Here is a 15,983-nt window from a genome sequence, read left to right as displayed (position 1 = left end):
AATTTCTGACTTGCAACTTTCTTTTTCTTAGATAAAATAGAAAGGAAATTATTATATATTATATAATTATTTTTCCAAGTATGAAATATATATAATTTAATATACATATATGTTATATATTATTTCATGTTTAGAAGAATAAATATAATATTCCGTTTCATTTCTCTGTATCTTCACTTCCGTTTCTTCTATTCTATCCTATCCGGATCAATGACTCCGTGCGCATTTCATTTTTATTCCGTCATCTGGCTATCTTCCTCCTCCTCCTCCTCCTCCCTCCCCCCCCATCGTCCGTCCTCCTTCCCTCCCTCCTTCTTTTACTTTTCCACCCCTTCTGCGGCCCTACCGATATCTCGCCGGCCATAAATTACGCTCCTCCTTTTATTTGCGCGAGCACCAAACTTAAGTAACTAGATCCGAAGTTCACATCGAGGGGTTAAACGGCCACGGTTTCCTCCTACGGCACGGCTGCGATACGCGGCGAGTAAGTGGACCTACCCCTCTCGCCCACTCTCATTCCGAGCAGATGCAATTGCGTCGTCCCGCGGGGGCGAGAGAGCGTGTCGCACAGTCGGACCAAGGGGTCCAATAATGGCGACTTGAATAATACAGGAATAGAGCGAGAGAGAAGTAGCTCTGCCCGCCGGGACGGCCGTCTGCGGAATCAAATCATTGTCGCCGCCATGTTCCTTCTATCCGTATGAAATTTCGTACGCACGTTATCGCGATGCGCTTTTCGAATTGAGGAGACCGAAAATGGAACAAAGATTCGAGGTTCGCTAGTTATCTCGTTTGCGCGGGAGGGATGAATTAGATTTCGAAAGTTCATACTACGATAATGTCGAAAAGTTTGATGAAATGAAGGAGATATCTCTCTCTCTCTCTCTCTCTCTCTCTCTCTCTCTCTCTCTCTGTATGATAATCGGCGAATATTTGAGAAAGTTTCCAACTGAAGTGCATAATCGGAGAAGCGATTATATGTGATACAATTGCATCGAATAATGCACTTAAAAGAAACGTGTCATGGAGATGTGATCAAAAGATGCGGTTACCTATTTTACAAAAAATATAAAAAATGGATATTTAGGGTCAAATGAATATATTAATGCAAAACTTTTAAATAATATATATGATCCTCTATCAAAAAAACAATGATTTTACGTAACAATTTTTTTGCCGTTTCTTATCGATAAAGTAAATAAAGAAAAAATAAAAGATATATATATTGTATATGGAAAATAATTGAATTAGATATATTTTACTGCGAAAAATTAATTTCAATGTTTTGTCAGTGGCTTCTCACAAAATTTCTTACATTTTCCACGTACAAATTCGTTGACCTCCCAATTTTCACAATTTTTTAGACATACACAAATCTTGAAGGGGTACAACAATATTGTATAACTCATTTAATTTTAAATTATGAATATTATCATGCGTATAAAAATAGAAAAAAAATATTTTTAGTAGGCAATTATCCTCTTGTAAAAATTTAAATAATAATAAATTGTCACGTGACATATTGCACAGTTTGGATGTGATATCATCGCGTTAATCTCAATATCTTCGTAGGGTATAGGCAGGAGGACGAATAAGGTGAATAAGGTGAACAAGGGAAGAGTCACTGGGGAGGACTCGTTAGACTCTGAGTGATCTATAGGCCAAGATAAACCACGCGTTCAACAAGTGTGCGTTGCCGATAGTCTATCTATAGTCTACGGGCATGGCGGGCAGGGTATACGCGTACAGAGCATCTGACATTTTCCCCATATTTTTGGAAAGTGGTGCGCGGTTTTAATTATCGGTTATTCGATTACTCTTAAAAATCACATGAGAGAATCAATGGGTATTTCATTTACAGAATTGCGAATATAGTCGAACACAAGGTTGCATACAGGTTTGCACATTGCAATCGTTGCAATGTACAATGTTTCCGATATTTATCAATCCAATACGTCAATCGCGTTGTGCCCTCGGGATATTGTACATTCTATAGAGTTGCGAGTCGACCGCGAGCTAACAAGGTTATTGTTCCTTGATGAATATGAACATTTGCGCGGTTAATTACGCACCGTGAAAAAAATGTTACTGGCGTACAGGAACAATGAGCGCGCGATCGCAAAAGCGAGTGCAAATAACGAAGCAGCCATGTTTTTATATAATTCAAGGAGAAAAAATCCGCCAACCAGGAAATAACCGTTATTATATAAAAACAAAAGAATCACCGAATATATACTCAACTTCTGTATGCTGGTTTCGGGGGGGGGGGGGGGGGAAGAAAAAAAAACTGGCGAATACTTTTGACGATGAGATAAAAAAAAGCCACAAGGTAATGATTCTCGTAATTTCCATACATTTTTCATGCTTTTCAAGCTTTCCATACTACATACTTTTTAAAGAAATTCAAAAAAATTATATATTTAACTTGTTTCAACTTGTGTGGGCATTTCTTTTCAAATCACTTTCTACGAATTTCCGAAACAATTCGATCTCGAATAATAATCGAATAATATACAGTATTAGTCAAATATCGGAGTTGATTTTCGGAGGGAAAAAAAAAAAAAACCAGAAATTCGCACATAATGAAGGAAACGGTTTTGGAAGATCAGAAAGTAAACGACGGCAAAAAAGATAAAGAAAAAGAATCGGAAAAGAGACGAAGCGGACGACTAAAAGAGAAGTATCCTGCGGCCTAACCCGTTCTCTCTTCGTTATGACAATATATTTCAGGCTCCAGGGAAACATTGCCGAAGGAGTCCCGAAGGCATGCTACCAAAGCTCGCGGCGGCCTCCTTTGTCGGAGATTCTTCGGGCGAGAGGAAGAGATGCGCCGGCAAGAGAAAGGACGAGAAAAGGTGCGGCTTCTCTCTTCCTTCCTTCCGTTCGTTCTCTCCTTCTCTCTCTCTCTCTCTCGCTTGTACGCTCTCGACATAAAATGAGAAATACTAAACAAAACAGGATGCTATTAGGTTTTTGCCGCGCGCCATTCAAGCCTCCGTGTGCCGTGTCGTGTCCGTCCGATGATCCTCCGAGACTTCCAATGCACCGTGAAATTATTATTAACGCACCACTCGAGAGCATTCGACGATATCCCGATTTCTAGGATTCCGCGGTGAAATTAATCCCGCGCAACACATCGCTCGAGGAATCGATTTTGGCGAGATAGATTTTACGACGTTATGATCCATATTCAGAACCCCACCGATTAAATTAATAAAAAAAAAAAAGGGAAAAATCGCGCGGTATGTAATCCTAATTTATCCCTTCGGCCGCGGCAGCGTAGCATCACCTCGGAGCTCGGGGTGGCTTTCGCGAGGGGATGACACGTCGCGCCGAAGGGGAACATGTTATCGGCGGCGATGCCGTTTATTTTTACGAGACGGCTAGGCCATATATTACACGGTACTTTTTATATCGGGTCTTATAAAAAAAAAAAGAAGATACGAGCACCCCGGGTATAGAGCAGTAACTGAAGTACGACGCGACGCGTCCGTCTCGACCCTATAAAGCGCAAACACATAACGACGAGATCGCGCGCCTTTATCCCGTCATCGAATCTCGCAAGATTACGCGCTTCGGGATTCGACGAATAGCGTCCCGACGACGCGCGTGAGCCTTTATTTTCGTGAAACTGTATGTTTTCTCGACACGTATATAAAATGGATTGAATGGATATATCCATGGAATTCACGTATTCTTGGGAAAAAAAAAAAACCCACATTATCGTATTACAAAATAAATTCTTTTTTATCGAAAACACATTTCCCATTTTCACTCGAATGCGTATCTCGTCGTTTGTCATTTTGCCTTTTTCATTTGTGCGTAAACATCTTTGAAAATTAATTTTGTATATATTTACGTACTTCACTTATCATCATACACATACTCGTATATGTATAATAATAATAATAATTTTTTAATTCATTACCATCTATGACAATCGATTCTTTTATAAACTACCATCATTCGACTAGCATTTCCTATATAATCATTCTATTCATATCGATCCTACAAGAACATATACCTATTTGATCGAGTTACGATCGTCCCTTAAAGCGCAGGAACGTGCCTGTATCGCAAGGGAAACTTATATAACTTGGCCGCGGCCATCGGTCATCATTGTCGTCGGATATACGTCGTCCGACAGAAGCACCGGGAAAGTGCTGCGAAATAAAGCACAAAATTGTCATTCCGGGTCGTTTTAGGAGGAGCGGTAATGGCGACCAGCGACGGGATCGGGATTATTGCGGAGGAACGTTAGAGTGTTAATACCAATTTTAATCGCTCGTCGTAAAGACGATGCGCGCAACTATATAACCGCCACCGACCGGAGATTCGCGTTTGGCAATAAAGATGCTTTTATTAAATCTGCCCCGCGGCTGCGCGCCTTCTCCCTTTTTCCGTCTCTCGCTTCCCCACCAAAGCCGGGGCTCTTTCACCCTCTTTCTCTCGTATCCCTCCGCGTATTGGTTTACGACTGCGTCCTTTCTGTTTTTTTTTATGGAGATCATGACGTCTCAAAAGACAGCGACGTCGTCTTTGTCGCGCTGCTCGTCCCCGTGCATCGAGAACCAAACAGATCGTAGACCGATCGTCGATGAACGGCAGGAGACATTTTTATCAAATGACTACCTAATGATAGGTATGGTTATGATATTTAGATTTATGTTTTTTTTTTATTTATAACATTTATAGTTAACATTTTAACAGTTTTATAACACTGTTCCTATCGTTGCTTTATCAATTACTAAGCGACACTTAAAAATTTTTTCATATATTTATATCCTAGATATTTAAAGTTTTAACTCGTTAATATTTTTTTATATTTTTTAAATACTTCTGTATATTTTTCTATGAATGTTGAGAAATTTAATTTTCTTATGCCCTATCATGATTGAACTTGTTGATCATAAATACTCGATACGAAGAATAATTTATCACGTAAAATTAAAGCAGGACTTACGTTCGAATTCAGAATGTCATAAACAATATACATCTAGATTTTTATTGAAAAATGCGCGCGCGCGCAAAAAAAAAAAGAAAGACCAATAAATCGTCCCATTTCTCCCTTCGTCGGATAAACCGTGAGCAATTCGAGGGTGCGCGTCTAATTCCGAAGCACGTTAGATTCTATGGATGCGGAGGCAGAAACACGCGAGAGATCGATAAATCGAGAGTCGCTCCAGATGGTAAACAAAAGCTGAAAATAAGAAAGGAAGCCCTCGTTAAACCTCATTAAAACCGGGATAGTTATGCTCGAGGCACCCCTGGATTAATGCGGCGTACAACGAGGGGCTCGCATTCCCGTAGCGAGAATCGAAAGCTTCGAAAATTCATGACTCGCTTCGAGATACGATCCTCTCTCGTCCACAATGGACATTCATAATGATGACGTGAAATCAACCGCGTTAGCGTACGCTTTGATAACTGTTTGGAGAAAAGCAAAGAAAACAAACGCCGCGTCGCGCCAATAAAAACAACAACGTAAATACGCGGGAAGAAACATTCGATATTATGCGATTCATTCGAAAATTCAATTTTTAAATATAATATTTTACGCGATGGATAGATAATAGCAGTATAATAGCGACGTCCAAGATCCATCAATAACGATAATTTAAATTTATTAAACTCGTCAATGTACATCCCGCGTTATTAGCTCTCACGATCGGATAAGGATTAACCGGCTTTCTAGAGATATTCTTCAATTTATTCGATAGGCTACTCTTTAATGATCGTCGATAGATAAGATGTTACTGGTATTCTTTGGATGGATAAGATCGATATAATACGCTCATCGAGAGAGATATTGCCTGACTAATCAGGCAATCATGCCAAGAGAATGGCGTGTTTTTTTATTTAAAAGAAGTAAGAATAGAATAAAATATAAAAGATATAAAAATAAAATAAGAAAATACTGAAATGATTAAGTCAGATTAAGCAGTGTATTATCGTATATATTCGTTTGTTCTCCTTAAATTTAATTTATGTGTGTGTGTGTGTGTGTGTGTGTAAATATATCATTATAGTCTTCACAGACAATCAATGCTGAAAGCGAAATAAAAAGTCGATACTTTCAAATACTCGGCGACCCTTAAATTCGTTACGCGCGTCCATAGCAGGCGATTAATCGCCCCGAGGGAGGGGGAATCAGTTTGTCGGAAATGAAAATATCCGAATGGAGAAAATCACACTCGACCGTAAAAGAGATCCTTCCTTTTATTTAAGATTGTCGGGGGCACGTCGTCGCTACCTGTACCACGGCGGTATACGCTCATGTAGCCATTACGAATGCCGGGGCTTCTCCGATCTCGCTCGCGGCGGCTCGCCCGATCGAAGAGGATTATTCGCCTATTATGGATTCGTGACTATCGACACGAGCGGCCGCTGCATAGATGAACATCCTTCGAATTTACGCCGAAACCGTATCCGTTTTTCACACAATCTCGTCTCGGCCGTGTCATCGTATAGTTAATGGGTTTGATTAAAACGTGACTGTCCGACTTCTCTTCATTATTAGAGAACAACTTCTCGATCGCAATAATAAGCAATATTATTTTGACAGCTCGGCAAATGTTGAAATTAAGACGTGAAATTGAAATGAAAGAGATGCGTCTAAACGGAAATGTAACTATTACGAAAAATGGATTCTCATCGTGTTGATAATATTGAATAACGTATTTAGATAAATCTTATACTTGATGCGACAAAAATAAAAATTCTTGTATATTTTTAATAAAATTGCGATCACATATAATTTTTTTATCTACACGAAACGATATGAGGTTTAAGGAACATTCACGTACAATCTACAAAGGGAGAAAATTGAAAAAGCTTTATCAATGATTACGTTTTAATTTATTATTAAATAAACATTGATACCAGGAATCAATTAATTATACAGTCTTTTAATTTAAATTGTTCTTCCCTTACGGAACAGAATAAACTGCCATCTCATTTCTTTCATGAAAGAATCGCCGATTGAGATAAAAATAAATATTCCGAGATGATGGCAGTTTCTGATACGTGTCCTTGAACTCGTTGTTTGAGCGGCGTTTAACATAACTCGCGTAATAACTCGCTACTTACGTTCCATTCTGGATTCGCGCGGGTATCTCGAGGGATATTTTCGTTCAAATAATCAGGAAGAAAGCCAGCATCGTATTCCTCGTGGACGGATTCTCTCCTCGCGTGAGACGCATCCGCGGCCAATGTATTACAACGCGAAACCCCGTTATATGCAAAGTGCTGCAAAGCGACCGTCGTGTCAATAAAAATAATCGACTATCAAAAACTCGCGTAGGATATATTTGTCTGTAGCGAGAAACGCGCATCTATTTGACCAATTCTTGCGAACAGCGAAGTATTCGGATAATATGTGTGCGTGTGCGAGAGAAAGAGAGAGAAATTCGACAAATTTATATACCTCCGTCTCCCGGAGGAAATTACCGTAGATAGAGATGATACTTGTAGGAGAATGTATTCCCTGAATGCGCACACTAATGATATTATAATTATCTGGCTAGACTTGTCTTTTTTTTTTTAAATTTCGAGAAAGCAACGAGAGATATTTTTTAAAGCTCGTGAAAAAATGTCGCGTTAATAATTGTTAGATTTTTTTCCCAATTATACGTGTAAACTACTGGTATCGCGAGAAGCGATCTTTATCCTTAAAGATCCTCGATGAAGATTTCAGATCGATAGAAGATCAGATGATTGTAGAAAGAATATTCGATTATGTTTAGAATTGCTGTAATTTTTTGACTATATATAATAGTTTTCTCATTATTTTTTTGCAAGCATATATATTAATTCTTGCACCGCGGAATAATAGTTGCAAATTGTATTTTTATATTGTATTATTTTAATGCGTTTTCAAAATAACAAATGTATCTGTGAATATTATTATTCGAAGATTGCAAAGACATAAAGTCGCTATGCGAGCGAAGCGTTTTATCGGTGCCCTCGACTTTTTCCAAGAAACCAAAGGCCTCGGTAGACGCTTCGGCAGTGAAAGGATTGAAGATGCAAGAATATGTAGAAATCTACGTAATGTACATACGTTTAATGGAAAGTGGGCGTTAGAAAATTTAGTTAAATTCTAATACAATCAAAGTTATATATCATCTATAATATAATTCAAAATATCTCGCCGAACGATAAAAAAGTCTAAAACGACATCTAACGAACATCAGAATAATCGAGAGCTTTTATACTTTATAATTTCTTTTTAAAATTTATATAATTAGTATCGATATGATCGAGATGAAAGTATCTCCGCCGATATCCTTGTATAAAACTATGTATCAAAAATTCAGAATCACAGTCATCACATTTGAACATGGGATTTACGTACATGCATTTCAACGTCTTCTATGAGAATTTCGAGTTTCGTTCGATTACAAATGATACAATGTAACACTGACTCACCACCAGTTGGCTTGCGCGCCGCTTTGCCACGCGACGATCAGCAAAGACACGAGCAGGTAGCTCGTTGACATGACGAGCGTGCGTTGCGTGCGACACAAATCCCCGTGGACTCTCTTTTAACCGACTGCCGCCGAATCCGAACGACGAGATCGAAATCTTCCCGTGGAAGCGCGAAAGGAGAGGAGACTACGTGGCGCGTTTTTTTCTCTCGTGGCTGGTCCTTTCTCAGTCTCGCATTCTTACACGCGCCACCGACGATGGCCCGTGTCTCGCATCTCGTTCCTCGCGAACGTGAACTGATATCGAGAGGTACGGACGTGAGAGAAGTCCGTGAATCGAAGATCCGGCCGTCGGGCGGCGAACAACGACAGATGGACGACGAGAGCGTACACACCGGGATCGTGCGATCTCTGATACGCGCGCGCCCGGAGCGGATCGACACCCGCCGCGGCAACGTCGCGGGTACCCGCGTTCCTCGTCTCGCGATGCTGCTTGCCCGAAAGACGTTCTCCCGACCCCGTTCTCTTTCGTCTCGTATTACATGTTTCCAGTAACGACGCGATGCGAAGCGTCCAGAGTCCGTAAGTCAGTCAACACGCGGACAGCCCTGTCAATCGGTAAATCGCGCTCGTCAAATCACCGCTCACCGCTCGTGTTCTCACGGTTGTTTCTCGATTTTCTCTTTGATCGGGTGTCGATTCGCGAATACGGCCGATCTCGAGCGTGGAATGAGATATACGAGATATATCCGGAAATTTAAATCCGGGCGAAACTTTCGCGTCGCAGAAAAATCGCGAGACGGGAAGATCGTCGCGAGCGGTGATCGCACGGAACCGAGAGAGACGACGGACGAGATGACGCTCCGTGAACGTTCGCGTACTGACTGTGTGGTCGGTAGTCACGAGGAAAAGGGCAACGGGGCTCTCGCAATGGGCGGAGTCGTCGTTCGTTCCCGGCTCGCCGATTGGTCGCGTTACCGAAGAGCCTCCGAGGCTCCACTCGCGCTAATTAAGCATCTCGGCGCAGCATCCCGTCGCCGGTCCCGAGCGCGTACGTTCGCTCGCTCGCGATTCGTTCCCTCGACTCGTGCTTGTCTCTTGTCTCTCTCCGAGCGCGACTTACGCAAAGTAAGGGGCCGCGGTTTTACACCGTGCCGCGATGTGACGTATCCCTTTGTCGCTGGATCGAGATGATTTTCAAGTAAAGGACATTGAGAGAGAAAAAATATATTTTTTTTTAAATATCGATATATAAATATAATATCGACATACGAAAACTGTCGATCTTGTAAGAAGTGTGTGTTATTGTTCTAGATAGCCATTTTTTTTTACTTAGAAGCAAAAATTCAAAATAATGTCGACATTTTTGGAATTATTATTCTTGCGTGATGATAATAAATGAAGATTTATAAATTAAACGATTGATATTAATTTCCTGATACGAAAAGTTGGATAATTCGTAATTTTCTTTGAAGAAATATACGTTCTTTTTCATAATCATTTATAAAAGAAATTTTAATTATCAGCGGATTATTACCTTTTTATTTATCCATGAAAAAATAATTTCTTGGCAAAAAAATATTGTGCGCGATTACTGTTTTGATTTATGTGAAAATTGTGAAAGTTGAATATAACGTTGTATAAATATGTTTAAATGATGGAAAAGATAAAAAATCGAGCGAATTGTTCTCTTTATGAATTTAAAAAATATTTTTATATATAAAGATATAAGTTAAATAAAATAATATAGAGCGCAGAAATTCCTACTTATGAATACACAAAAATTTTAAAAATATAGGTTTTAAAAATTATAATTATTTATTCAAAATTATATATCTCTCGAAAACATATATTATGTGCATTTTGTTATTCGAGTAGGATCCAAAAAATACGCTAAAGAATTCTAATACTGTGTTTAAATTATTCCTCAGCCATTACGATAATGGAAGAGATATTTGTTTCCTTTGAAAAGGAGCAATCATTTCGCTACTTCGTTCTGTCAGTCATGAAGATGTTTGTTTAATCGATACTGATATATATATATATACATATATATATATATATATATATATGTGTGTGTGTGTGTGTGTGTGTGTGTGTGTGTGTGTGTGTGTGTGTGTGTGTGTGTGTGTCTATTGAAAGTTAATTTTTCTTTCAATATATGCATTTCATTTTTTTGATATGTGTAAATATAATTTTTCGTTTCCGAACAGTTTAAAAATTACATCAAATACAAGCCGAATTGCAATTTAATTACATTTTTAAAAAATGTTTTTAAATCGATTTAATTTTAATCAAATATTTTATAATTTGATACATACGTATGCATGTTATACTGCCAAATAATTGCCATAGTTGATAAATCGTATTTATTATTATTATATTATTTTTCGTTATTATTTCTGTAATTGTAAATATTATACTATAATATCTCTTTACGAAACGCGGTAAAAAACTATTTTTAGTCAATAATAATGATATTTCGTAATATATTTTGAATCCCAAATTCCCAAAAGTCATTAAAAATATTAAGAATTTATTTTTTACGCACACAACAGAGAGAAAAAAATAGAAATATTTTATATCTTAACTGCTAATACTGTCTAATAAAATAATAAATGCGAATAATCTTTTAAACGATTCCTCAGCTAGTTCACAGTTTAAATTAATCCGTTTTATAAAAAAGTAAAATAAATAAGATACATATTTCAAGAAATAGAACAGTATAAATATATATATATAAAGTAGATTATATTTCATGAATTTTTATGCAATTTAAAACTTGTTTTCAATCTCTAGAATACGAAAATATCTATACTAATTGTGATATCTATGATCGTAAATATCTCAATAATTTCACACATATGTATGTAAAAAATGCATATTTGTGTATGTACAATATTACGATTATCGATTATATATAAATTGTAATATTGGCAATTATATATTTCTGTAGCGCTTTTTTAGTGGAGAGGGTATTTATTGACTATGCCAAATTTTTCGATAAATCGATTATTAAAAGAAAAAACTATATTTGATATTTACACACGTAATTATTACAAATAAGACAACGCTGCCATCTGCGAATCTAATGGAGCAATTTCTATATAAGCAGCGGTTGGTAAAAGTTCAGAAAATATACAATATAGTTATATTCAATAAAAAACATTAATTTTATATCTATACAAATTTATATAAATAATCGTAATAATGATAAACAAATAATCGTAAATAAATTGAAATAAATTGTCTTAAAAACTTGGTGACACTTATAATGTATATAAAAGAAATATAAAATACTTAGATTTTATTTTTAAAAACACCAAAATACAATTAATTTAATTTTTTTGCAGAATTATATTTTCCGTATAATATACATATGTATGTTCAGACTAACTTTTTTCCCTTTTGTTAATAAATACATTTTTATCTACTCTTTTAAGATTATTATTGTTATTCTTGCATCATTGTTGCTAATAAACAATAATATAATACATTTTCATCAAGAAACATCTCTGCTATCCTTTTGGCTGTGTAAGCAATGTATATTCTAAACTTAATGATATATATCTAATGTCATGATTTATATCTTAATGTTCTAATAAAATTAATATTATTTTAGAACGCAATATACATTTAATAAACGGAAAAATTATCTCTAATTATAAAAATGCTTTGATAATTTAATATAATATTTTATATATATATATATACATACATATATATATATATATATATATATATATATATATATATATATATATATATATATATGTATGTATGTATATGTATATAAATAATCTATGTTCAAGGCACAGTCGCATCAAATTCCTTGAATTGATATTACACGCCATAAACAGAAATAATTCTTAAATTAATGACTTATTAAATTAGTATTTATCAAAGAATCAAAATAACCAGAGACATTATCATATTCGTTATTTGAAAATAATTTATGTAGTCATACAGTCGCAAACTCTGCCTGTTGTTGCGAAGGACTATGGTACAAGCCAGCCATTGCTTCCTGCATTGCTCGTAGGCATGCAACGTGTGCTTTAAACCCACCTGCTCTGTCAACCTCACATTCATTACGTACATGCGAAACGTATCCACGAGCTTGGATCTCTCGCCAGCCAGGTGGTGATGGGCCATCTATCTGTTGTCGAATTGATGTATAAGAATAGAGAGGACCCTCTTCTATCTTTGGCACTGATATATAGTTTTGATTTCCCTGGTTACTAAATTTAATTCCTGTACTAAACTGAGTAGCTTTAACAGAAGCTTTCGCCTCCTTCTTTTTTTGTACCGCAAGGAAAGTTTCAATGATATTGTTCGCATCTGCGTCAGACAATGTTAATTCGTCTAACAGAGCTTGTTTATCGCGAATTTTTTTCTTCTTTGTTTCTATTTCTTCTTTCACAAGTTCTTTCTTCCTTTCCTCCTCTTTTTGCTTTTCTAACTCTATCATTTCCTCTAATTCATATTCGCTTCTGTTAAGTTTGGATTTACTTCTTGCTATTTGCTCTTTGTTATCTTTTTTATATTGCTCTATCTTTTTATTTGTTTCAACTACGTCAATATTGTTTGCCAAATTATATATTATGGTTTCAATTTCTTCTAAGTAATCATTATACTCCCTTAACGTAGAAAAATCCTCCTCTTTTTTATTAAAATCTCGCAGGATACGTTTCCTTATATTTACTTCCTTTTCGACCATTGTATCTTCAAACATTTGAACTCGGAAGTTTGTTCTTCTCAGTGGAATTTTGCATTCTGGACAGGCTCCGGAACCTAAATAATTTAATTATAAGTATTATTAAAATATAGTACAATATTTACATTACATTGGGAATAACAAAGATTGTAAAAATAGTAGACTAGAACCTTTTAAAAATAGTAAATCCACACAGCTTTCACATAATGAATGGCCACAAACATTCACCATCATTTTCAATGATGGATTTCGATATTTGGTGGTTTTGCACCGTGGACATGCTTGATCATCCATCTTCAAAAAAAAACGAAAAAGTAAAATAAAATAGTTTGGCAAAATATTTTTTTTCAATTTTTCTCTGATTTAAAATAGACCTCACTTGATCTTAACTTACGTTGTGACGATTGATGTTATCTCTGTTCGTAAGTATAAGATAAGATAATTAATTGAATCAACTGTCACTTCACAAACTACCTAATATTGTATTCTAATATCATAATTAAACGTTACATACAGAAAAAGAATTACACACAATTCTAGTTACACATAACCTTTGCGAGCCCACTTGCTTATTGACGTCAATTGACATGATCGATAGTGAATTGTCTTCAGTGTATAATCGATCTCAAATACTCGAACCATCTATCGATTATGTATCGATGACATATTCGAGTGATACGGCTTCAGTTTAAACGAGCGAGACAATGCATAGAGATTCAATTTTATTCTTACAATATATTTTTCTCTATGTTTGTGTCATTTGCTTTCGTTTGTTCATACACTCCTTATCTTTCAACAATCATGGCAGGTAAGATATACTTAGATATTGATAATGAATAAATGTATGAATTTAATGAACAATATATATATATATTTAATTTTTTGCCAGCAAAAAATACGCATTATCGATTGTACCTAACCCAATTCGTTATAAATGAAATTTATGTATTAAAGAAAAAATTTAACGCTAATATATTCTAAGCACTAGCATTTCAGAGAGTACGATCTTAGCTTTCCGTATATTATTTATAATGTATGTAATTTATTTTATCGTCAATTGACTTAATATAGTTAATTTATTACTCTATATTTATGTATGTTATGTTCAATCTGGAAATGTCCAGACTTTTTGTATATATCTCTATAATCTATTAGAAAAATTCTCGTTATGTAAAAGATTGAAATTTGTAACAAAAGAGCCTGTTTTTAAATTCGTGGTTTTGGTATGATTTTATCGGTAGAATGCATCATTAAAATTTGTTACTGGTAAATAAAAATAATTAAAACAATGCGCATATTTTTTAAATGAATTTACCGCGTACATTTAATTTTTTTAATATTAAAAAAAATGTATACGTTTATTTTAGAACAAAAATTACGGAATTGCGATAATAATAATCAATTCCTTTGTTCTTCGCTTTACATTCATTGTACATTCTGCTCTCCAATTCTTAAATACCGTTGCTTTATGCTGTTATAAAAAATGCATATGGCGAGATAGAACTACCATAAATGCATTATTAATCAATCAATCAGTTTTATGACGCGAATTCTTTATAGAATCGTAATTACGCTTTCTTTACAATTCCATAAACTTCTAGTGCAATCAAATTTATTAACTTTTCATAGTTTATAAACTTTTTTATTGAACTTGTGTTAAAAATATATAATCGTGATAAATTTTTTAAATTTATTAATTTAATATATTATTTATTTATTAATATTAATTATTTGTTATTTATTATTATGTATTACTTATTATTGTTAATTTTCAAATTTTACAATAATATTTCTGCAGAAAATCTGCGGAAATCTAATATAAATCTAATATAAACGTAATCGATTGTCGATGAGAAAAAGATTAAGCAGAAGGTCAATTACATATTGATGAAGACGGAACATTATTGCGATGCGATTGGCGTAAAAGAAAGAGTCTCAAGCAACCCCGAGAAATTTATAGTAAAAATATGAGGCATTCGAAAAAGATAAAAGCAAAAGCAACAAATGCGACTAAGTAATGCATCGGAATTCATTTGACGTCGTAAAGCCTTTAAGTACCTTCAATCATTCGTTTTTATTCATTTGTGGTTTAAGGAAAATGTAAGGAAATGCGAATATCAAATATCTCGTTTCTTTTTTTATTTTGATGTGTCGATATTACGTAAATAGTAAATTGTAACATTTTATAGAAAAAAAAACAGAGAAAAATACGGATATATTGATATATTCATTATAGACATATGGTATGGTATACACGTGATAGTTATTATTGTCTTTTTAATATTAAAGAAATATTTACAAACTTACTATAAATTACAACAATAGATGTTTAATTCGTAATTTTTTGCTCTCTGTATTAGAGAGCAAAAAATTTTACGAGTTACCATAGTTAAAAAAATAAATTTAAAATTAATTTACGCAATAAAAATATAAGAAGGAAAATAGAGAGGAAAGCATGTGTTAAAATTTAAAAAATAAGCGATAAAAATACACGCAACGCTATATTTTCTAAAAGTATAAAAAACATTCTTGTATCGATAAATGTAAAAAACTGTAAAAAATTTTATCAGCGCAGCGCATAATATTTATATTGTTGAAGTTTGCGCCTGTTCAGTCGTTTGCTTTTTCGCTATTTACGTAATAAAAGACATTTTCGATAACAAACAGCGAAATGTATACAAATACATGCAATTTTCATGACTGGTAAAAAATTTCAACTGCGACAGAAAAACAACATCTTAAATTCGGCAAGAAATAGTATGGGCGGGAAAAAATAGAGATGAATCTTATATACAATAGAATCCATTGCCAAGTTTAATCGACGCCGTGGTATCTCGGGA

At 35.0% G+C, this 15,983-nt stretch overlaps 3 protein-coding genes across 4 annotated transcripts in view; 1 reads left to right on the top strand and 2 right to left on the bottom strand.

Moving 5' to 3' along the window:
- The window catches only part of LOC138932105 (protein Wnt-4), a 35,014-nt gene extending 25,725 nt beyond the window's left edge, over positions 1 to 9,289 (bottom strand). Inside the window, exon 1 of the mRNA XM_070293681.1 lies at positions 8,431 to 9,289. Within this exon, the coding sequence (XP_070149782.1) occupies positions 8,431 to 8,501 (71 nt within the window). The 5' untranslated portion in view covers positions 8,502 to 9,289. The remainder of the gene's footprint in view (positions 1 to 8,430) is intronic.
- LOC138932108 (neurotrimin) overlaps positions 1 to 15,983 on the top strand; it is a 57,430-nt gene that overhangs the window by 22,931 nt on the left and 18,516 nt on the right. The window lies entirely within an intron of this gene.
- Mat1 (CDK-activating kinase assembly factor) lies at positions 12,193 to 13,721 on the bottom strand. 2 transcript variants are annotated; one of them, XM_070316304.1, is made up of 4 exons: positions 13,658 to 13,721; positions 13,538 to 13,559; positions 13,314 to 13,437; positions 12,193 to 13,220 (listed from the first exon to the last, which is right to left on the bottom strand). In XM_070316304.1, the coding sequence occupies exons 3-4, from the start codon at positions 13,435 to 13,437 to the stop codon at positions 12,391 to 12,393; spliced, it is 954 nt and encodes a 317-aa protein (XP_070172405.1). In that variant the 5' UTR covers positions 13,538 to 13,559; positions 13,658 to 13,721; the 3' UTR covers positions 12,193 to 12,390. The 2 variants fall into 2 exon arrangements, with proteins under 2 accessions (XP_070172405.1, XP_070172404.1); XM_070316303.1 differs by having other exon boundaries at positions 13,538 to 13,719.

The sequence above is a fragment of the Polyergus mexicanus genome, unplaced genomic scaffold (assembly GCF_030449975.1).
Source record: "Polyergus mexicanus isolate NDT 795.1 unplaced genomic scaffold, iyPolMexi1.0 SCAF_3, whole genome shotgun sequence".
NCBI lineage: Eukaryota > Metazoa > Arthropoda > Insecta > Hymenoptera > Formicidae > Polyergus > Polyergus mexicanus.
The sequence above is the reverse complement of the archived record's forward strand: the minus strand, read 5'-3'. Positions and strand labels throughout refer to the sequence as shown.